The sequence below is a fragment of the Cydia fagiglandana genome, chromosome 1 (assembly GCF_963556715.1).
Source record: "Cydia fagiglandana chromosome 1, ilCydFagi1.1, whole genome shotgun sequence".
In the NCBI taxonomy this organism is placed as follows: Eukaryota; Metazoa; Arthropoda; class Insecta; order Lepidoptera; family Tortricidae; genus Cydia; species Cydia fagiglandana.
Genome location: NC_085932.1, coordinates 25,518,177 through 25,541,998, shown reverse-complemented (window position 1 = coordinate 25,541,998; position 23,822 = coordinate 25,518,177). Strand labels below are relative to the sequence as shown.

Sequence of the window (23,822 nt, the reverse complement as noted above, 5' to 3'; positions counted from 1 at the left end):
AATACTTAAGGTCTCATTGTTCCAATAACTCAATATCAACAAGTGCACAGCAATATGTTACTTACATATATTTAGTTAAATAGGTATTTAGGTACCAGTAGGGAATTGTTTTTGTTGCTTAATAGGTATTTGATTTGAGTTACATTTAGAAGCTTGGGATTTTTTTACTACTTAGTGAGGTGAAACCATGAGCTTACTGCCACAAGTGCCACACTGTGCGCCGTACCACACAAATTAGATAACACCCTTTTTATTAACTTTCCGTTAACGACATAATCTGTAATCACTGTAATCAGACACTGCCATTGAGGGGTTATTAACTCCATATTTTACACTGAAGGCCGGAATGGATGTGTGGTCCTTAACGTATCCGATATCGGTGTTGTTGATACTCATTACGGAGCTCGAGGTCCTGTGTAAATAATGGCAAAATACTACAAACAATAATTTATATGATTCCGGGTGAACTGTGCCTACGCGCAGTCTGCCGCGGTCCCTTGGTTAGGCTACACCTATTCATTCATAGATGCAGTGAGATTTGCATGTCTACAAAATGAATGTAAACGGTCATTCGTTTCTTAGTAAAGTGTTTAATATAGTAAAAGAGGAGTTGGGAGCAGATGCGCCGCTTATCAAGTTTGAGCACCCAAAGGATTTGGAGGTAAATATTGCACTGGGTTGATTATGTTGTATTTTAAATTGTTTGTTCTAAACCAAAGGCCTGAAAAATTATTAAAAGTCTAATATCCATTTACAAGGAAGTCCTACCGTACTGTAGGTGCCTACTTAAGCATTTCATACGAGCTTCGAATGTTAGTGGTGGAAGAATTGTAATCAACGGTTACAAAAGTTCGACTTCCAATCAAGATCCTATATGTATAAATTATAATTTTAATATTGTCTATAATTCTGGGTGAACATTATTGTAATTTCTACCTTTTTTTTATTCGTACATAAACAAAATATATGACTCAAAACTTTAATACCTACCTATGATATTTTCCGTAAAATCCGGTTGAATTTGAAACCGCGGAGACTCGGCTGTTTGGTGAGTAAATCCACACGTGCCGATGCCGGTATTTCTCGCAATATCATACTATGCAAACAAACACCCGGTTCGCTTGTGGCACAAGAAATGTTCTACATGGAAATAATATAATAGTACTTTCTTTATTTGGCCAAATTGTATGCTTTAAGTACCTCCTTGGGATCTATTTAACTTGCCAAAATGACAGAAGTGACGTGGCTACTTGGCTCCTCATGTCATAAATCGTCAGGGTCACACCATGATCTCTCGTCTTAAAAAAATTGATAGTTCCAACAATTTGACTCTCCGTGACATAGACATTTAACGTAAAAGTAGCCACGGCACCTTTTGTTACTTTCTCCAGTCAAATATAGGTCCCTCAATTGCTCTGATACGAACGAGATAATGAGGACAAATAATAAATGTATCTTCCGCAATTAGTGCACCCTTACATTAACATTAGTATCAACGCGAGGCACACAGTACAGTCAGGGCAACAAACATACGTTTTGCCATCTCTCTGGGTAAACCAAAATGTTAAGCCAGACATCCATACTAACTACCTTCTTAGGAAGAATATTAAAAGGTGATTGAAGACTTTCTGTAAACAAAATGTTCTAAGAACTGACTGCCTTTTAGTATCCGACTGCAGAGAGTCAAATGTCGCACACTAGTGTGCGACGTGCGTAGTTGGGCCTACTTAGCCTAATTAGACCCAATTGCCCATTAAATAATTAGTTCAGTCAGAGCGATATAGCACTTAACAATACTTGGCTCCACAGCATCCGATAAAAACTTAAATATTCTTCTTCTACCTAGCGTTATCCCGGCCTTTGCCAGGGTCCGCTTTCCTACTTGCTTTCCTCCACTTTGCGCGATCCCGGGCGTCGTCTCGTGTGAGCCCGTTCACGCTCATATCTGCTTTCACGACATCGAGCCATCGCTTTTTTGGTCTGCCGATAAAAACTTATATTGAGTCCTTGAAATATTCGGGTCTAACTTTTTTAACTGCTACGACGAAAAAAAGGAAGATACGCGACGAATGTTTTATCCATCCTAAGTAAATTTTAAAAGAGGCATAAGTATTCTAAAAGAGACAGGTATTATGAATGAATAAAAGAACGATGACGCTGGCTGCGGCTGTTGGATGAGATATGCGCGTACCCATTATACTTATCAGTAATGTTCAATTGTTCAGGCTTGCGGCTATCTACATTTTCTTTAGCTAAGTATACAGTTTTGATTTTGATTCGATTCCGAAGATTAGATGCAGGATTGGCAATATGGTTTCGATCATAAAACATAAGTTGCAATTTTCCGCTGGATAGAAACGCGTAGATATTGTATTGGTACATGCATGCATGCATGGTAGGTCAGCGAACGTAAAATTATGAGTTATTACAATTATGAGTTTGTGACTGTGTATAAGAATATTGCCCTATAGAACGATTCAAATTAAACATTGCTTATGGGCATACGTCGGACTATAGGGGGCAGTTTGAGGGCAAGGTAAGGTTTACAAAAAAATCTTAACTTACGAGTATCATAATGTACCTAGTATTTGTAACATAGCCGTGTTCATAGAACTTGACATGCCCAGTTAACTCATTTGTTTTGTTCCTTTCTCACAGCTGCAATTGTCTGAGTGACGGATAAAGCCAAACGAACTTTTTCGCCATTTTGACTTATGTGTAGTTCAAGTACGTTTATAAATAACGCAGTTAGTTGCTATGATATTTGAAATTTCACATTATAAATACTAGGTACCAAATACTAAGTACAAATACTCGAAAGTGAATTGATTGATTTGCGAACCTTACCTATCATTCTGACATGCCACGAAAATGCCCGCTGGAGTCCGACGTATGCTTATGGGTTTTAATGCTGCCGTGCTAAAAACATATGCAGTAATTGCAGTTAAAAAGTCATGCAATTGTTTATCTTGTTCTCTTTGAATAAGTTATTTATTTAAACGATGATTTTCATGCAAGTATTGCACATACAATAAGCAGGGCAGAATGGTTATGATACGACCTTAACGTTCGTCTTGGTGATTGCTGCTCATTTCACGCACGACTTTCACTTCATTTCACTGCACCAATCAGCGTGAGCTGAGCTACCTTGAAAGTCATATCAAAATAAGATTAAGGCCGTAACAAATTTAAAAATTTTAACCGGGCTCTGAGGGCCTACCGCTACCGCGAACCACGATCGACGACGTGTTGCCTCTCTGTCGCACTTGTAAATTTGTACGTAAGTGTGACAGGGTCTTGTTGAATGGATAGTAGGGATGAATACCACTAGAATGATAAATTCAGTCTCAGTTCAATAACTTGAATTTTGACGTTCCAGAAAATTCTTCAGCTAGACATATCGGAGGCTACAGACGAGAAGACCTTAGAGCAATGTGTGCGGCAAGTGTTGCAATACAGCGTCAAGACCAACAAGCCCGCCTTCCGTAACCAGCTGTTCGGGGCCACTGATCCTTACGGGCTCTCTGCTGCTTGGATCACAGAGGCTTTCAACACCAGCCAGTAAGTAATTAATCAAAATGGGGTACCTTATTTTACACCTATAGTAAAAATTTGTAAATAAAGTCGTTTGCACAAGGGTTCCGAGGAGTTATATATAGGAAACCTCGCTTATCCCCCATGTTCGCACTCTGCACGGCGCATGCGCCTCTGTAGTACATATGTAGTTATGTGTCGGTATGGAGGTGTAGTGTATAGAACTACCGCTTTCTTATTTTCGAAAACGGACGAAAGTCGAGATAATGTTTGAAAGATTGATATAACTTTTCCGTGGCAGATTCGGCTAAGTTTTTCTGATAAATTATTTCGCAAAATCTGCTTTTATAGCGCAACAAAGAAGAATGTACCTAACTACGGGAGCTTCAATCCTTACTGGCTTTTTTTGCTTTGTTAATGTTATGTTTAAATAATTAGGTACCGACCCATTTAATGCAAAGGTATCTATTCTTCTGGGGTCAATAGGGAATTCTTGAGAGGGCAACGATTGGTCATGCAATAGGTACGCGATATTTGCTGTTTAATACCCGTATTTGTTGAACCCTTAGTAGAAAATTTGTTGAAAGTTAGAAGTCATTCCAGCTTAACTAAGTTTGGAAATAGATAAATGTTTACCTAGGCTGTCTGGTTCACCTTCACCAAATGCTTAGGTACTGGATCTCGTCTACCTTGTGCACTAGACTTTCCTTCTTAGTGCTTTGAACTTTTAGTAACAGTTATTAGTAAGTTACAAGTGTACTCGTATATCATATCATAAACACGGTAAAAGGTCTATAAAATATAAATCGAACTAGTTTATTACGACATAGAACAGATAACAGACAAAGTGGGAAAAGTTTCCATTGTGTATTGTAATTTTCATGCGATAAATAAAAAGTAATCATTAGTTCATTACATTTTTGTTTTTCAATTAGGTAGCACTTGTTATCTCTATATTTTTATTAATCTTCCAGTTGCTCATCGAACTTTTCGACATTTCGACGAACGAATCGGGAATTTCATGTCGAAAGTGGTAGATGTACCTTAGTACCTAATACCTACTTATACCCCTCACATACGCGCGAATAGGTTCCTATTCCTGCACAGGTCGCTGATTGTATAACCAGTTGTAACATACTTGACATTAATTAGTTGATAACCTAGGTTCAGTAGTAAATAATACAAACTAGAGAATGTAGACACGTTCACAGTTAATTGTACGCATACTTGGTGATTAATGAGTAATTATAATTATTGTGATAATTAATGAAGTGGTTTGCATAATCGTAATCGTTATATAATATCAATCGATGAAAAGGACATATGGGGCATTATCTATGAAAAGGGACCTTATTGTCGATGGCGCTTAAGCCGCACAGCGGTGCGCGGCATTGTATTTATATCGGAGCATCGTAAATAATGGCGTAAGCGCCATCGACATTAAGGTCCCTATTCATACATAACGTCACATATTAAAATTTTAGACTTCCTTTATGTTATGCCGACATATACGTACGCATGGTATAAAAACGAGTTTGTTAAGCAGTTCCTTAAAGGGCATCACAATCTTAGAAATTAATCGAAAGACCCCGGAGAGAGGACAGCACCATGGTCTAGAACTAGAGATACTTTGGACATCGGAATTTTTTAATCCGGCTCTGCATTATCTTGAAATACATTAGAAAGAACATACTCTATAGACCGACCGCTTAAATCAGTCCTCGCCTGCGCGGTCCAGGGGCGACGGGGAAGGACGACTAAGGGCGGCGAGGAAGGTGCGGGCGCCGGCCGTACGCCTGCCACCCGCACCTTCTCTGCCACTCTTAGTCTTCCCAACCCGTCGCCCCCGTACCGCGCAGGCGAGGACTTATTTAAGCGGTCGGTCTATAATATGGTTGAGCAGGCCTAAAAAACAACTTCATTTTCCCAGGTATACATTCGAAGTAGCGCCCGCATTCACTCTCATCGAGAACAAAGTCCTGAGCCACGTCCTGAAGCTCTTCGGCATCCCCGATGGCGACGGCATCTTCAGCCCTGGGGGCAGCCTGTCGATGCTGTACGGCATCGTCGCAGCCCGGTTCAGGGCCTTCCCGCAAGTCAAGACAAAGGGCATGTGGGGTCTGCCTCAGATGGTGTTGTACACTTCTGAAGATGTAAGTTTTCCCTGGTAATAGTAATGTAAGAGTTAGCTAGTGTAGTGAGTTGGCGGGGCTGCCATAAATTTTAGTCGTAATTTAAGTCTATTAATTTTAGGATTAGCCAATGCAATGTTTATTAGGCAATGGTGTACCTAAGAGGTGATACAAATAATTAAAACGCGAGTGTAGAAAAAAACCGATCGCTATTCGTCTCGCCATTTCTCACCTAGGCTCGTGAAGTCAAAATATTCTCTATTCCTGGAACTGTATAAAACATGTCAGGTACTCACAGTCCGGCAACTATTTGTACTCCAAATAGTATTGAAGAAACACTCCGAATCCTTTTCTTCCACAGATACTAATATCCACATATCGAGGTAGGCGAAAAAAAATGATTCCACGACATGCTATTTGTAGAACTGCATTTAGTAAGAGATTTCATTATTTTCTAGGTAGATTTTTGTGTAATAAGTTAATTTCGTTCCTTAACATTTATGGCCTTAATAAATACACCTGCAAGCAGACATTGACAGAATGGTTACTGAATAATTTTTAAGAAAAAAAAACCGACTTCTATGGGGCCCGGTGAAAGATTATGGTAGATGGTGCACTATGTAGAAACGGAGGTAAAACCAGTACCTACTTTCTAGTAGCATTTCGTTTCCGTAAGGGTCGTAGTTATCTAGCCTAACCTAACCCACTTCTCTGATAGCAGTTCGGTTCTGTGAGGATCGCAGTTCGAACCTAATCAAACCCACTTTTCTAGTAGCATTTCGTTTCTGTAAGACTCGCAGTTCTAACCAAACCTAACCCACTTTTGTTCGGTTCTGTGAGGATCGCAGTTCAAACCTAACCTAACCCACTTAACGGCGCATGCGGTGCGGTGTACGGGAGTTTGAGCGGGAGGGGTTTGGCATCATCATACCCACATTTTATGGTAGGTAATCATAGTGGTTTATTTAGTTTAGGTATCATAGTGGTTTTCCGGGTCAAGGTCCGGGTCTCTGAGTCAGAGTCCGGGTCCGAGTCCGGGTCCGAGTCCGGGTCCGGGTCCGGGTCCGAGTCCGGGTCCGAGTCCGGGTCCGAGTCCGGGTCCGAGTCCGAGTCCGAGTCCGGATCCGAACCAGATCCGGGTATGAGTCCGGGTCCCAGTCCAAGTCAAAATCGAAATTCGAAATCACCAAACATGTACTATGCGTCGTTGAAGAGTTCTGTTCTGATCATCATCAGCAGTTCCACTTCATCAAATGCGACAGTTTTTAATGTAAATGCTTGATTTTATGATGAAAATACAAAAAATTCTATACGTATGCCTTTAAGATTTGAGGAGTTCCCTCGATTCCTTATGGATCCCATCATCAGAACTCGAGCTTGACAGAAATGTGGCTTAAAAACTAAACTTGCTTAACAAACATAACGAAGAGGACAAATCGCCAAACGTGAACTATGCGTCGTTGAAGAGTTCCGTTCTGATCATCATCAGCAGTTCCATTTCATCAAATGCGACAGTTTTTAATGAAAATGCTTGATTTTCTGATGAAAATACAAAAATCTCTATACGCATGCCTTTAAAATTTGAGGAGTTCCCTCGATTTCTCATGGATCCCATCATCAGAACTCAAGCTTGATAAAATTGTGGCTTAAAAACTTAACTTGCTTAACAAACATAACGAAGAGGACAAATCGCCAAAGGTGAACTATGCGTCGTTGAAGAGTTCCGTTCTGATCATCATCAGCAGTTCCACTTCATCAAATGTCACGTTTTTAAATGTATATGCTTGATTTGTTGATAAAAACACAAAAATCACCATATGTATGCCTTTAAGATTTGAGGAGTTCCGTCGATTCCTCATGGATCCCATCATCAGAACTGGATTTTGACAAAAACGGGACCAATCTGTATGCATATACATACAATCAAAAAAATAATTTTCAAAATCGGTCCAGTAATGACGGAGATATGGAGTAACAAACATAAAAAAAAATAAATAAAAAAAAAAAATTAAATAAAAAAAAAACATACAACCGAATTGATAACCTCCTCCTTTGGGATTTGGAAGTCGGTTAACAAATCATACATAGAGACTGAAATTCTTTTGCATCCTATGACATAACTATTATTGTTTCAATTTAGTGTACTTTAAAAAACACACGAACACACACGCACGCACACACACACACACACACACACACACACACACACACACACACACACACACACACACACACACACACACACGCGCGCGCACACACACACATTTTGGAGCTCTTGAAAAAACTTTTTTAATAATTATTTTTGCTATCTTTATAGATAACTTCTAACGTAATATTTCCTCATTGTTATAGACTTTGTATAACTTTCTTAACAGTATGTAGCTAATTATAAATAATACTCGCCTGTACAATATACATGTAAAGTACGTAAAGACAAATGGAAGGTACCTGGTACTAGACGTGTGCGCCGATTAAGAAATGATCGGCGGCGGCGTTTGCCAAAAAATCGGCGGCGGCGGCGTGTTTTCGGCGTGAAATCGGCGTGACCTTGACTTTCAAGTTTCTTAAGAAAAATCATTAAATTTGTTGTTTTTCTTGAAAATTTGATCAATGCAGGTTGCTGGTCAGTGAACTACGTATAGTTTGAATATGCTGTGAGTAAAATAGGGTTTGTAAATGAATATAGGATATGTATAATAACTTGATTTCCCTAATACTGGCTTGCATTAAGAGGTTACCTGGTCCCAATGACCTTCGATCCGATCTGTAACTCTCCGTTTTCTCAAGCTTTCCATGGCTTAAGCAATTAAAAATGACGTACTTTAACAAAACAGAACTCCACATATCGTTGAAATTTGCTAAACATAGTGGACTGCTTCTTCTCGTCTTCTTCTTTTTAGCCCTTTTCAATCTTTGAGATGTAGGCCTCCTTCAATTTTTGCCATTCTGATCTATTTTGTGCCCTTTGTGTTCCAGCTGTTCTTTTGATGTCGTCATACCAACGCATCGTTGGTTTTCCTACTGGGCGTGACTCTCCCCAAGGTCTCCACTCTACTAGTGGACTACTATGGCTTCTTTTTAATGGTTTTGTTATCGTACAAGCACCAGGCTCACTGAAACGTATCTTCTTCCTAGTTTTCTCGTTGCTGAGGATCGTGACATATATGTAATTTGTCTCCATTTCGTGCGGTCATAAGCCATGTGGACTGCACGGTGCAGACTTCCGCAAGCCGACCTCTTCATAGTCTATCTCACACATGCTCCAACTCGAGCACGTTTACCTTTCGTTCGGCTTTAAATTCATGTTTCTCCACATCATGCGGTGGATAATATGTCCGAAGAATCTAAGGGCTCACCCATGGCATCTTGGGACGAGCTGAGTGGCGATATAGAGCTCTCTGAGAAAGGAGGGGTTTGTTCTTCTAGCTGTCCAAGATATAAGCAGCAGTTTTTGTTCGTTCGTTAACAGTAGACTGCTTCGAGCAACACCGAAGGGAGGCGGCATTCGCACTATTTCCCCTCTGCCGAGGTACAAGATTAGCGCGTCAATCTAATCTAGCGCGGGTAATAAAACTAGTTGCACTTGGATTTTTCACTAGACCGAGTCCAGACGCGCGCGTGAACACTGCTGCACAAAAATGCCTGTTTGCTCGGTTTTTTGTTATAAAAAGAGGTCGGGGACATCAAATTTACAAAAAGAAAGTGTTACATTTCACATGTAATATTTTTTTTTTACATATCATACGTTTAATTACATTTAAATACAATTATTATATTTTAGTCTCGAGTAATTGTTGGATTTATCGATTTTGCTCGCTCAGTACAAATTGCGGATCGGTCGAGCGACAAATCCGACTTCTCATCTCTCATAATGCAATGACATACTTCAACGAAAATGTGTTAGTGTGCGTGTTGTGACACTAGTCACTCGTCCGTACACAAAAAGAGATCGAGGTTTTCAAGATTTGTCTTTGACGTGTGTCATTTTCTATGTATTTGTGTCGTCATTACAGATTGGATTTTGTATGTAAGTGTGTGAGAAGTGCGACTGTGTGCACCTTTCCCCCCGCGAAAAATGGCAGAAAGATTTGTGCGGTAAGATATCGCTTGGGCCCCTCCCTTCCGATGTTTCGGAAGCCGGTGTTGCTCGAAGGTAGACTGTGAATACTTAGGATTATTCAGTTACTTTAATTGGTGTGTCAAATAGCTTCTGCAACTGGCTATTCAGTTTCATTTACTTAATAATTAATGTATATTTGACAACTGTATTAAATAATACAAAAAAATCCATATTGTAATCGAAAAACCAAATTGGAATAGCTAATTAACAACACTCAAGGTCACGCCGATTTCACGCCGATCATTTATCGGCGGCGGCGGCGTGGTCAAAAAGACCGGCGGCGGCGGCGCGCCGGCGCGGCGCACACGTCTACCTGGTACTTATAGCACAGGTTTATACCTAATTTAAGTACCAACGAAAGATCTTAGACAGATATACCTTTGTAACATAACTTATGAAATTATGTATAGAATGTAACCTTTTGAGCTTAATAAACTTTATCTATCTCATCATCATCTCAGCCATAAGACGTCCACTGCTGAACATAGGCCTCCCCCTTTTTTGGGGGGTGAATGCCATAATCGCCACGCTTGGCAGGCGGGTTGGCGATCGCAGTCGAGTACACCGAATTTGAGGGACGCTGCTGCCCGTCCACCGGTGGTCTTGGACGTGGTTTAAGGACATACCCGGGTCCTGGACGCAGTTTAAGGACATACCCATTTATCTATCTATTCCTACTTATATATTGAAGGTTTTAAAAGAACCAGGTTACTAAATAATTAATGATAAAACCTTTCAGAGTCACTATTCAATAAAGAAAGCCGCGCACTGGCTTGGCTTCGGTACCGACAGCATACGTACCATACAGACCAACGCCAACGGCCGAATGGTACCAGAAGAGCTGGAAGCGGCCATTCTCAGAGACAAGAAGGCTGGACTACACCCCTTGATGGTGAATGCCACTGCTGGGACCACTGTGCTGGGAGCTATCGACCCTTTGTCGGTCATTGCTGACATTTGCAAGAAATACGCCGTTTGGATGCACGTTGATGTAGGTTGCCTCTTATTATGTTTGTTATTGAATTGAGATAAAATTAACAAGTCAGTAAGTCGTAGTAGTTAGAGTAATCCTATATAATCAAGAAATCGTTATCGCACGCGTTCTTTGTCAATTGTTATTATATTACCGTACAAAAAGCTACTCAACGATATTACGTTATCCTATATAAGTAGTACTAGATAGATACATATTGTAGGTATAAGTAGTACTAGGTATATATTGGTCCAGAAAAAACTAAGTACATTCTAGTGGCAAAATTGGATGAGGAATACATGGTCAAAGCCTTTAGTGTCATTGCATAGCGCCCACCATGTTATATTCTAATTCAGTTTGACTTATGGTTTTCAGGCTTGCTGGGGCGGGAGTTTGATATTGTCTCGGAAACACAAAATAAAGCTGAATGGCATTGAACGGTAAGCAACGTTGTTTATTTAAAATATTCTTTTTACCCGTTAGCAAATGACTTTTATCACCAAGAATCAAGAGTGGGAAAGTTTATTAATTGTATTTTTCTCGGTAGCACAGTTTGTTTAACCAACGTGCTTTGAACCCGTCGCAACGCTCAAAATTCCACTTTAACCATATCTTATGGGTATCAATCATAAGATGTAAAACAACAACTTATCCTCCTAAGGCCCAAGGTTCTACCTATAGTACTTATTCAGTTCGATGAAAAGTAAATCATATTCAGTTGGAACAGAGTCGCATATGTTATGTTTCGTTAAATTTTGAAACAAAAGCAAAATCAACTCTATTCCCTGCACTAAAAGTTCAAATTTCAGTGGCAAATTCTGGTATTTTCTTTTGTATGGCTGGGCCTTAGCTATTAACTATTTTAATTGCAGAGCAAACTCCATATCGTGGAACCCCCACAAGATGGCAGGAGCGCCGCTCCAATGCTCCCTGTTCCTGGTGCGCGAGAAGGGCCTCCTCCACGAAGCCAACTCAGCCGCAGCGCAGTACCTCTTCCAGCAGGACAAGTTCTATGACGTCAACTACGATACCGGGGACAAGAGCATACAGTGTGGACGTAAGGTGAGCTCTGAAATAGTCTCTTGCTTAACTCAATATCGTGGAACCCCCACAAGATGGCAGGAGCGCCGCTCCAATGCTCCCTGTTCCTGGTGCGCGAGAAGGGCCTCCTCCACGAAGCCAACTCAGCTGCAGCGCAGTACCTCTTCCAGCAGGACAAGTTCTATGACGTCAGCTACGATACCGGGGACAAGAGCGTACAGTGCGGACGTAAGGTAAGCGCTTAGTATATTACTTAATGTATCTTGTTTTACTCATCATCATATCAGCCAGTGGACGTTCACTGCTCGACATAGGCTTCCGCCACATTCACATTTCATTCATTCGCATTCGCAGTTTACTCTTACCAACAAACTAAAAAGCTACTGTAATAGTCTGATATAATATCCTCTATCTCTGTAGACTCTAACTTACACATTCTAAAATATTTAGAACAATATTTCAATAACAAATACAACTTTCATATCCCTATGTTGTCAAAAATTATTCGGGTTAGTATTGTATCTAATTTTTGAGTCACATTTCTGCATTTTGTTCACTCTACGACTCTTGTTTTGTACGACCGAGGCACGATTTTAAACGGTATAAGAACAGTTTTGGCCAGGTTGGGTAGTTGTATAATATTTTGAATTTAATTTCGTACGAGCGCTCTTTATTTAGTTGAAGTTGCTAACCTTATATTATAAAAAGTTCGCTCAAAAATAATAGTCATCGCCTTGCCGTTATGTTCATAAGTTCGTAACCATTCTACACTACATAACTAAAATGTATTTTTTCCGATGGGTTGACTAAAATTATGGCAGCGCCTGACCACATAAAATCGTACATTCACAGATCGACGCTTTCAAAATATGGATGATGTGGAAGGCGCGCGGGGATGCCGGGCTCAACCAACTCGCCGACCGTACTATGCAGATCGCTCAGTTCTGCCTCGACACCGTAGCGAGTCGGCCTGGCTTTAAGCTGGTGGTAGACCAGTTGCAGTGCCCCAATGTGTGCTTCTGGTACATTCCCAAACGGTACAGAGAAGACAAGGAAGATGAGGAGTGGTGGGAGAGGATGCATAAGGTACCTACTTGATGATTATAAGAAATGGGAGCCTCCTTGCATTCAATTAGTAACCGAAATCTAATATGTACTTAAAAGCAGGATTTTTATGTGACTAGGTACCTATATTATTTAGTGTCAACATGAAAAAGTATGTATCAATCATGGGATTGATACATCTGAACTACATGGGTAGTTCAGACTTACAAGAGTTTCAGATCTAGTGGGAATACACGTCATTTTAAGTATAGGTAGTTAAGTCTATTTAACGCGATTTATTTCTAAAAGCCCACGTTTCACTTTCCAGATTACTCCGAAAATCAAAGAGAGCCTAACGAGAAACTCCCTGCTAATTATATCATACTCTCCCCTGCGTGAGCACAAGAACTTCTTCCGCCTGGCCGTCACCTTCCACCCGGTGCTTGAGGAAGCCCAGGTCCTAAAGATGTTAGCGGATATTGAACAAGCGGGGGAGGAAATCACATTAGATTGTTAGTAGATTTAACATAAACTTAAAGAACTCCCCGTTGTTAAAATACTCTCCCCTGCGTGAGCTCTAGAATTTCTCCCGCCTGGCTGTAACTTTCCACTCGGTGCTCGAAGAAGCACAGGTTCTGAAGATGTTCGTCGATATACAACAAGGGGAGGAGATATCACTTGATTGTTAGTAGACTTATAATATGTTAAACTTTCGCGTTTTGAACACATATTAGCTCACATTATAGACGGGTCTAACGCGAATTATATTCAATTCATATATTCAATTACCTTGATTTACCGACGTTTCGACACAGGTTTCACTGGTCGTGGTCGCGGCTGACTGATGTCCCAGCAAAATGTCAAAACAGAGATTTGTGCATCTACCCGACGAAAAGTGTATGGAAAAGTTTGGGGTAGACATCACATCACACATCATCACATCGCGTTAGACCCGTCTATAATGTGAGTTAATATGTGTTAGTAGACTTGACATAAACTTAATAAAGATTTTGTTTTGTATCATACTCTCCCCTATCTGAGTGCAAGAAGTACAAGATGTTTTCCGCCTGGCCGTGTCCTTTTCATCCGATGCCTGAGGAAACCTTTCAGAGGACCACAAGGTGTTGGCGGATATACAAGCGGCAGAGGAAATTACACTAGATTGTAGATTTAACCATATTATAGTAAAGTGTAGTTATAAGTAAACAGAAGTAAAGTTTATAAACTTTTACTTCTGTTTCAATGGACCAATGTGACAGTTGAGTCGCCCACACCCTTTTCACCCGTTGCAATTACTTATTTTAATATTTGAATTGAAATCTAGGTCTTTACCATATTTTCTTTAGTACTTAATTATTACATATATTTCATTTTATACTTTTAAAGCTACGTAGGCTCTGATTGAAGATCTATAATTTAACTTTATGAATCTTTATTTTTATGAATTAGGTTAATTAATAAATAAAATATTTTTCTCAATAGACTAGAGAGTAGTATTTATTATTTCATTAATTTTTATTTACTCGTAACGTCATAACCAATTAATACACATGTGACTAGTTTTATGTGGTTGAACATCTTATAATGTTGTACATGATTGCAATGATTAAATGACATAGCACACCTTTTAACAAGTTATAAACGATTAAGGTAAAAAACCGGACAAGTGCGAATCGGACTCGCCCACCGACGGTTCCGTACTTTTTAAAATTTGTTGTTATAGTCATCAGTCAGTATATCATCTCTGAAAATGTCAACTGTCTAGCTATCACGGTTCGTGAGATACAGCCTGGTGACAGACGGAGGGACGGACGGACAGCGGAGTCTTAGTAATAGGGTCACGTTTTACCCTTCGGGTACGGAAATGAGAGTTACTTTTGTAAAATTATTTTTTTATCATGAAAATTCATTACAAAAAATGTGTAAGTATTGTCATGGATCCTGTAATTTCAAAATCTCGAAGATACTCCACCTACATTGGCGTTCAAAAGTGCATGGATAGATGTCGACCGTAATGCCTTAATATTATATACGGTTGAAACATCTTCCATGCACTTTTGAACGCCAGTGTACATTGTAGAGCTAAAATCTAGCGTTGTCGACGATCCAGCGCAAGTACTTGTCGACGCGCGCGTACACGCCGGGGTGGTTGGGCTCGCCGCAGCGGACGCCCCACGATACCACGCCGATCACCGCCCAACGCCCGCTGGATAGCTGGTACATGAGCGGCCCGCCGCTGTCACCCTGCGAACATGTTCAATATTAGGGTGAAAAGTGTTCCTTTGGAGTATTAGGAGTCAATGCACCCTAAATCGTCTCTCTACCAGTATAGGTACCTGTTGATATTGAGTTTGGATATTCACAGGTTAATAGGTATCAGAAATTTTTTGATGTTGGTTAAATTCTCTACATTTTTAAGTTTAGCAGTCGGGGACCTCTACCAAATACCCGGAAAAAGTTTTCAATGAAATAAAGCGGTTGAAACGTTGTGGTATTAATTAGGTTATACTCGTAGAAGGATAGGTGTGTGTAATTTAAGAATTTTTTGAGATTGGCTCTGGGCCCGGATAAGTGGCGTACTCGAAGAGAGACCTATGCTCAGCAGTTGGCGATAAAAGGCTTATTAGATGATGATGATATGTAACATTTGGTAGGGTGCATTGGCCTAAATACTAAATGCGAAGGCAGGGTAATTTTTGAAACTGGCAAAAATCTACTAAACTAGAAACAGTTCATACTTTAGCAACATTTACGCCGCTGCAACGCTTACATGGCATCTTGCGTACTGTTGCTACAGTAGAAAGTGTTTCTAGTTTAGTAGATATTTGCCAGTTTCTGAATTATCCCGCCTTCGCATTTACCCCAATGCACCCTATCCGTTACCTGGCAAGCGTCCTTCCCGCCATCGTAGCCGCCCGCGCAGATGTTCTCCTCGAAGATAGAGTCGGTGAAAGACTGCACACAGCGCGTGTGCTCCCAGATCGGTACCGACACCTCCATCAGGACGTTGCTGTGCGGCCCGCCGTACGACTGAGTTCCCCAACCTGGTACCGTAAAATGGGGTGAGTAGGGATTTCGAGGGCAATTGGGCTATGAATGGGGTGAGGAGGGATGACAGAGGGGTCAGTTGGTTTTTACAGGCTACTGCTACGTAAATTATATATTCTAATAACAAATCAAGCTATTATAATGTTCATAATCCTAAAGTGTCGATCGAACAATTTTCAAAACTCACATTAGGACACCCCTAGTCATCCCAACTACGGGGTGAGCTGGGATGTCCTACTATTTCGTGTTTATCTCTAAAGTTATGAAATGAAACAACAAATTATCATCGACAAACTTAAATTCATACATCCGGAACACTTTTTTTCAAACGAAACTATCAGAGCGTATTCGTTGTGTAGCTAATTAATTATGGGCAGAGTCCAAGCGAGAGATAATGCATTGCTACTTTCAATTTAGCAGGCTACAGTAGTAAGGAAGATGTGTGAAGCGCTTTATCGCTCCTCTAACACGATGGGCCAGCGCCGGCCACTCCAAGGGACGCAGCCATGCGGTAGAATGAAATAGTAATATCACTTGCTCCCTCTACCTCATATATGCGTCCCTTGCAGTGGCTGGCGCTGGCCCATCGTGTACAGAAACCAATGGGATTCCAATCTTACCAATAATAATAGCGCTTTGATTGATCGCCGACAATCCAACCGGTGGCAGACAGATCGGCCACACATAAGTGTTGAACACGGCCGGCCGGTGCAGCTTCAGAATGGCGATGTCGTTGTGGTAGTTCGTGTGGTCGAAGTCTTCGTGCTGCCGGATCTCCACCACGCGGAAGTTGTAGGAACGTGAGTCGTTGTTGCGCTCGAAATCGTATTCGCCGAGGCGCACGAATAGTTCGTTGGCTTTCCATCTGGAATTTTTAGTTTATTGGTAGGTGCCTACAATCAGCTTCGTGATGTAGATAGTGTCAACCAAATTAGCCAAAAGTATGGCAATACATCTTTTTTACAATATGTTGGATCACTTCGGAAGTCACTATATATCTAGATGGTGACTAATCTATTTTAGTTTCTAACATTAGCAGGTCACGTCAAAGGATGTAGGTAGGAGCTATCTTTGGGTTTGATACACAGGCTTATTTGATTGAAAGAAAATATGATTGCGCATGAATTATGAATAAGTTTATCACAACTTGAATTAAACCAATAACAAACCTTGTAAAGTGCGTAGGCGGTCGGTAATGAGCACTTTTCCGCAGTATAAACGAAATAACTAATATATTTTTACCTTCTTGTGCAGTGTGCAGCTGTCAGCACATGACGGTCGGTAATGAGCACTCCCCCGCAGTACTGTTCGAAGCCCTCGGGGGTGATGGAGGCCATCCACGGCCACTCGCGGGGGTTGGCCGGCCGTGCGCCCACCATGCGTCCTGCGGATCGGGTGCTGAGACCACATCCTGTATAAACGTTTTTATTGAAAAAAAAAACAAATCAAATTTTTGTTTATTAATGGTCGTGACTCGCTGTGAAAGTTTATAATGCCCTTTAATTATTAAGACTTTGTTGATATCAAAATTGAACTGAGGCTGCTATTTTGAACTTTTTCTGTCTTGTGTTATCCGTTAGGACGTTATTAGGTATAGGTACGATCAGCCAAGAAAGTGGCCTACCACTTTTCGACTCCATCATCTGACTGATAGAGTCGAAAAGTGGCCCACTTTCTTGGCTGACTGTACCTACTAGCATAGTGACACTTCATTTTAATCCAAAGACTTGGCTACAGTCCTTATGCGAGTGTTCGTTTCTCTATGGTCTTTAAACAATAGGTACTTTTATAATACACGAGTAGAAACAACGAGCCTAATACTTTATTTTCAATTGATGTAGAAGTGTAATTAAAAAATAGGTCACCACATCCAAAATAAAACAGCAGCCTGATTGCATAAGTATTTATTTACCATCGGCTAACAAAGCAGACATTATTATGTACCTAAGTAAGATTAAGTTTGTTTGGACAACTAGCCATATTGTGCGAGGTGATTATATAAATCATACTGAACAACTTCTTTTATTGGACCAACCCCGAAACCCCAAAAAAAATTTGGCCTTCCCGTAGAAAACGTCGACATCCACTCGACCAAAATGTATGAAACGGCCAAAAAATGTTATTTCAGAGTTTGTCCCATAGAAAAAGTTGTTCAGTATGGCCTATATAATAATTAATAACCTCGCACAATATGGGTAGTTGTTCAAAAAACGCTCTGGGGAATTTGGAATCTAGTGGTATTGACCACTCGATTTCAATTCTATTAGTAGAATTTAAACGCCTAGTAGTGGAGATATCATTCAACAAAATACACGAAATCGAGTGATCGAATTTCAAAAATCGGCCTCCTGTATAGAATCTACGGACCTCGATTTTCCGCCTTCGTGATCTTAAGTATAGCTTCATTGCCCTCCTCCAGCGGGGCTGATGCGGGCAGGTCGCCGGCCAAGCCTTCCACCTGGTCCTGGCTCAGGGAGTCCGGGCAGCATACACCGATGGACCTGAGAAAGTATCATAACATAATGATACCTATTTTAGAAACGTACAATGAGATAAATGATTTGCTATGTAAACATATTTTACTGGGAGAAAACTCACTTATTGTAAAATAAGTGTTATAAAATGAATACAAAACTAAAATTAACTACAATTAAAAACTAAAGCTAAAAATTAAAAAAACCTATCAAAATTTTGCGCCCTTGGTAAGGTGCCCATCACGCAGGCAGCGTTCCCGCGCAGAATTGCTTTGGCCATTCTTTGCGCAAGAAAGCTGCCAGCGCGAGGGTCACCTGTGGCCTGCCTTAGGCGTTTGCCGAGCTCCTTGTGGAGCCCCCGAGCTCCTCTACCCCACGGACCTAGTGTACATTTTACTTATGTAAACATAATATTTTGTATGAAATTAAAAAAAAAATCGAGTCTTATGTTTTGCGCATGCTCCCAAATATGCTGACCTTATAATATGTTCCAGTAAACCAAAGCTTTCATTTCCTACTCATAATATAATTTTATGATACTCAGGGATTTTAATGAGGTGAAGTCAAGTTTCATTAATGAAGTTATTTTACACTTCAACTAAAAACCAATTACTTTTTTAACTCCTTACGTTGCAACGAAGAATTTAAATACTACGAGATTACCGGTCACTAAATAGTAATGAATGTCTCATTGACAATTTGTGTGTTCCATTCAGTAACGATACTAAGCTTTCCAACGACCTATTTTAAAAGCGCATTATCGCCTAAACACCGGAAAAGGGCAATACTCTCGTCTCACGTTTACGCCTCATTGGGGTCAAATATCTATTAGCACGAGGGGGTCTAACCAAGGTGCCGGTTAAGACGTTCGCCACGATGTTTTGACTTTGATTTACGTGTAACCGTTACTAAGGTTGACCTGAATATTATTAGTTTAACCCGAGACTTTATGAAATTGAATATACCTAACATAAATGTTCCAATAAATAAGAACAATATTAAAACCAGTTATAGAGATCATTAGGTATTAAAAATCGTTTTATTAAGTACTGTAATTTTCCTTAGCGACTTTTCTATTTAGGGCTATCATAAGTCTTATTATGTATTAGGAACTTTTCCTGCATTTTTCATAATTTTGTATTCGTAGGTAGTACGCCTTGGAATATCCTAGACCCCGACACAAAGAATTAAAATCGATATTTCAACCTTATTGCGTTAGAGCTTTATTTTTCTTTCGGGAGGTTACGATACCTTTGGTTATGAATAAGGTTCATAATTGTTTGTTATGTACTTTGAAAACGACAACAGGACTCAGGAGGATATGGGCCTTGGCATCGTAAGAACGCTGTGAGATTTGTTAAGAATTTTTATAAAATATACTTAAATTAAAATCCGGACGGTCCCAGAAGAACGTCTATCAGAAAAAAGTTTGACTGTTTGACTCACGTCCTTTTGATAATGCACAGGTAATCCATGAAGAGGGTGAAGTCCCGTTTGAACTCCTCCATCACGCAGTGGTGCAGATGCCGGCAGTGGCCGCCTTTGCCGCCCGGCAACGTGCATGCTTGGTATGGCACATTTTTCTGGTAAATGAAATTTTAAGTAAGGATAGAATTACTAATAGATATTTAGTTTAGATAGGATACGGGTGAAGTAGTGCACTTATGGTTATGGAGCAATGACTTTATTGAGAAATTTGACGTTGTCCTCAAAAGATTTTTGTTTAATCAGAGCATAATTAACTATAGGTAGATAATTAGGCAAGAAAATGAAAATGCAAATAGGTCACATGTTTTGGCAGTTTCTTATAGGTACCTACATAAAAGTCGTTAAAATATCGAGTTGTAGCAATTAGCATTGCCATAATATACCTATTAATACGTAAATCATTAGTAAGTAGGTATTCGGTGCTAGTTCCTACGTTAAATACTTTTGTCATTGTATGTTTGGAGCATTAACTACAAGTAATGTCAACCGCTTTCAAATATCAGTGTAGCCTATTGGAGAGTGTTGAGACTTGAGACACTTATAATAAGCAGGGGCCTACCACGAACTACGTTCGACGTGTTGCCTCCCTGTCACACTTACGTACGAATTTACAAGTGAGACAGAGAGACAACACGTCGAACGTGGTTCGCGGTAGACCCTCGGGTACCTGGTTGTCACTCAGCTCCACGAAGCGCTTGTGGCGGCCGTGGCCGATGTGCATCCCGCCGGCGGCGAACACATCTCCCCATGCCGCGCCCTCGAAGAACGCTGCAAAAACTCACACAATCGGTCTGCGGCTTCAATACCTACTAAAATTCTAGGAAAGCTTTCCATACTTCACAATTTCATTGCGTGAGAACAACAATAGCGCAATTGTATAGCGTCAATTACGAGCGTAAATCTATCTGTATAGGTATGCTATTAATATTGGTAGGTTAGATTACAGGCTTACTTAGATCTCGCTAGGGTTGTAGGACCAAAATTAATGTTTAGTTTGACTCAGTGTTTTTAAAAAATAAAACTTAGAACTTTGATTTTTTTACAGTTTCAAGGGGCTGTAGATTTGAGTACACAGACGGACGGACGACAAAGTAATTCTATAAGGGTTCCGCTTTTTCCTTTTGAGGTACGAAACCCTAAAAATAACTTATATTGTAGGATTTTTTGAACAATAGGTCCTCTGTTATAAACAGCAGTGCGGAAAAACCTTCAGACGCAATAGCCTCGCAAAACAAAACTTAAAAATAGAGCACAAAATCAAATTATGGTCCTCTAACGTTAGTGTTCGTGTTTAAAAAACTACACTACAAAATTACGTTGTTCAATATTCCCGACTAAGATACAAAACATATTAGTAAGTACCTACATACGTGTTTTGGTTATTAAGTTAACTCCCTTTGAACGCTTAGAATAAGCAATTTATAAAACTGACTTATAGATTAACCACTTAGGTATTACCTATTGTTTTTGAGTAAGCACGCATTTATAGAATTTAAATTAGGCAGTGTGTTAAAATGCCTTGAAATAAACGTAGAATAAGTATTATTAAATCTAAGTTAATAATAGTTAGAGTCGGACCAAAGCTGACTCTTTAAGGCATTTACAATGGCAAAGAGTGGATTGACTCATCGTTAATGTTAAATTTCATGAAAAAAAATATGACGCTTATTAATGATAGGTAGTAATTATTGATACCTACTGCCTCTTTTGTCTGTATAAATCGGTGCAAAGTTAGTTTAGATGGACTCTACCTATCTTAAATAGATAGGATTAACATATTAGGTAGGTATATTTCAGATGGGCGGTTATCGTGGATTTAAGTTTGGAATCGTTACCTATTTAAAGTTAATTAAAAGTCGAATTACTTATCTTTGATAAGTAATAAATTAGAAATTAACCGGTACTTTGATACCGGGTATAAAATTATTTAAATGTTCTTTACATTATACGTTGAAATTATACCTACCTACTAAAACCTAATAATACTAATGTTATTATGTCTGTGAAATTGGTAGGTAGTTGTAGAGGTAGTTTCAACTTCAAAGCTTATAGCCTACTAACTAACGCGGGGTTAACCGGTTAAATCTGGAGTTACCATGGTTACCAGTACAATGTGACACTGGGTTAACGGTTTAACAGCTTAAACCCGGGTTAGTGGGATGGTGCAAGTGACCCTAAGTACGTAAAAGGAAAAATTAAGAAACAAACTCACACTTGTAATCGTTTCCCTGGGCCCCAAGCGCACTCAAAGCTAACAAGATGAGCAGCAACATGGTTGCGGTTCGGCCGGCCTCGGTACGAGCACTAATTGTTCACCAGACATTTAGGACGAGGCGGATGCTGCCCCGATAGGACACCCAGTAATCCACAGGATGTCACTGATAACAGCAAAAAATCATACTGAATTGTTTACCGAAAGGTTGAAATAAAAGTTAAATAAAAGCTGGTAGTATGAATGTTCTATACAATATTTTTGGCTACCGTACTATAGTGCTTGACGCGGTCCCATATGTCTGCTTGAAACTTAAGTCATCTATATCTATTGGGCATTAGCATGTCAAGCATTGTGACTTTTCGTAGCATCTGTCATCTTGTTTAGGCTCCCAGGGGTACACCCCTGGTAGGTACTGTTTTGCTTTCTGTGTCTGTACCTCTCTAGATTTTAACCCATACTTATTATACAATTTTACAGCGACTGCACTGACTACATGAAGCTAATTTTAATGGTCAATAGATAAGTAGGTATCTATATATTATGCGACATACGCATTTACTTGGTAATTACGTCATATAGGATAAAACCTGCAGTTAATGGTGATTTATGTTGGTAAAGATTACGATTGCGGTACTTAAGTAATTTATGGTCATAGCCAAGAGGAGAAACTTGTAAAATTATGCAGATTTCTTAAGCCCCCTTCAGACTATGCGCGTGAATCGCGGGCGAAGCCGCGAACGCGAGTGTGGAGTCCATGTCGCTGTCTGCGAAAATCGACTCCACACTCGCGTTCGCGGCTTCGCCCGCGATTCACGCGCATAGTCTGGAGGGGGCTTTTTAGGCGACGGTAGCCAGCGATCCTCGAAGTTGCATACAAAAGTGTCGTTCGAACTTGCGCTAAAACTTTATAATAAGGTAAACACAATTATTAGGTAGGTACTTTTAAATAATAAAATGGACTTTTTGTGCAGCTTAATAAAATACTAGCTGATACTACTAGCAATCAAATAATAATAATAAAAAACCTTAACATGCTGGTGAAATTAATAATCTGATTGTTTAAAATATATGTTTAAAAGAATAGTATTAGTGTGTCTCACTCAATGTATAAAATATGGTTCCAAGGCCATTGATGGCTGCATCTGCATACGCCTGAAGCAAGCGAGGACACTCTCAGCATTCCGAGAATGTTTGGACTGCCTACTCTATGCTAATGATCATTGATTCGTACGGTAATTCGCGATAATTATATTACTACACGCCCCTTTGAATTAACATCATTCACATGTGTCGGAAGTCGGAAAGAATGTTCAGACGCCTTTGCACTAACCTTTGCTTCACGGTGGATTGGAAACATTTTTTTCTGCTATTTAAAATTTGGGTCCATGATTTAGCTTTTCGCTGAAGGAAAACATCGTTAGGAAAACAATCAAACAACATACAATCCGTGGCAAAATCCAAAGGTGTGTGTGTGAAGTCCTCAACCCGCATTGGGCCCACGTGGGACTATCGCAAGCCCTCTCGCGCAAGAGAGGGTGCTAGTGCTTAGCAGTGGGCAATTTGAATAGTATCGGTGACCAGTGGCGAGACTGCGCGTCATTTGCATATACAGGATTCTGCGTTCTTGTGCCTTCTAGCTTGGAAGTGCGCGGCAACGTCTGCCTGGCACCTATGGCACATTTTTATCATAATTTCACGCCAGCCTAAGCTGCCGGTCGCCTTCCCTGCTTCCCCGACGCCCGGCCCCGCTCAC

General features: G+C 40.2%; 2 protein-coding genes and 1 long non-coding RNA gene across 3 annotated transcripts in view; 1 reads left to right on the top strand and 2 right to left on the bottom strand.

Annotated features, from left to right (window-relative positions):
• Positions 1-23,822, bottom strand: part of LOC134668106 (uncharacterized) — a 518,821-nt gene that overhangs the window by 13,137 nt on the left and 481,862 nt on the right. The gene's annotated exons all lie outside the window — the stretch shown is intronic.
• LOC134667920 (glutamate decarboxylase 2-like) lies at positions 454-13,487 on the top strand. The gene is made up of 8 exons (XM_063525341.1): positions 454-661; positions 3,380-3,561; positions 5,465-5,687; positions 10,526-10,777; positions 11,135-11,199; positions 11,632-11,821; positions 12,653-12,886; positions 13,173-13,487. The coding sequence occupies exons 1-8, from the start codon at positions 554-556 to the stop codon at positions 13,359-13,361; spliced, it is 1,443 nt and encodes a 480-aa protein (XP_063381411.1). The 5' UTR covers positions 454-553; the 3' UTR covers positions 13,362-13,487.
• LOC134667912 (venom protease-like) lies at positions 14,921-22,203 on the bottom strand. Its single transcript, XM_063525331.1, has 8 exons — positions 22,067-22,203; positions 20,522-20,622; positions 19,813-19,949; positions 18,260-18,393; positions 17,135-17,303; positions 16,513-16,757; positions 15,728-15,888; positions 14,921-15,088 (listed from the first exon to the last, which is right to left on the bottom strand). The coding sequence occupies exons 1-8, from the start codon at positions 22,125-22,127 to the stop codon at positions 14,927-14,929; spliced, it is 1,170 nt and encodes a 389-aa protein (XP_063381401.1). The 5' UTR covers positions 22,128-22,203; the 3' UTR covers positions 14,921-14,926.

Bases quoted from the DNA above. Each gene is read 5' to 3' on its own strand.
- LOC134667920 (XM_063525341.1), top strand. From the start codon at position 554: ATGAATGTAAACGGTCATTCGTTTCTTAGTAAAGTGTTTAATATAGTA. The intron at 10,778-11,134 runs GTAGGTTGCCTC...TATGGTTTTCAG, and splicing joins CCGTTTGGATGCACGTTGAT to GCTTGCTGGGGCGGGAGTTT. The intron at 11,822-12,652 runs GTGAGCTCTGAA...GTACATTCACAG, and splicing joins GCATACAGTGTGGACGTAAG to ATCGACGCTTTCAAAATATG.
- LOC134667912 (XM_063525331.1), bottom strand. From the start codon at position 22,127: ATGTTGCTGCTCATCTTGTTAGCTTTGAGTGCGCTTGGGGCCCAGGGA. The intron at 18,394-19,812 runs GTGAGTCAAACA...ATACTTTCTCAG, and splicing joins CTGTGCATTATCAAAAGGAC to GTCCATCGGTGTATGCTGCC. The intron at 15,889-16,512 runs GTAAGATTGGAA...TTACGGTACCAG, and splicing joins TCAAAGCGCTATTATTATTG to GTTGGGGAACTCAGTCGTAC.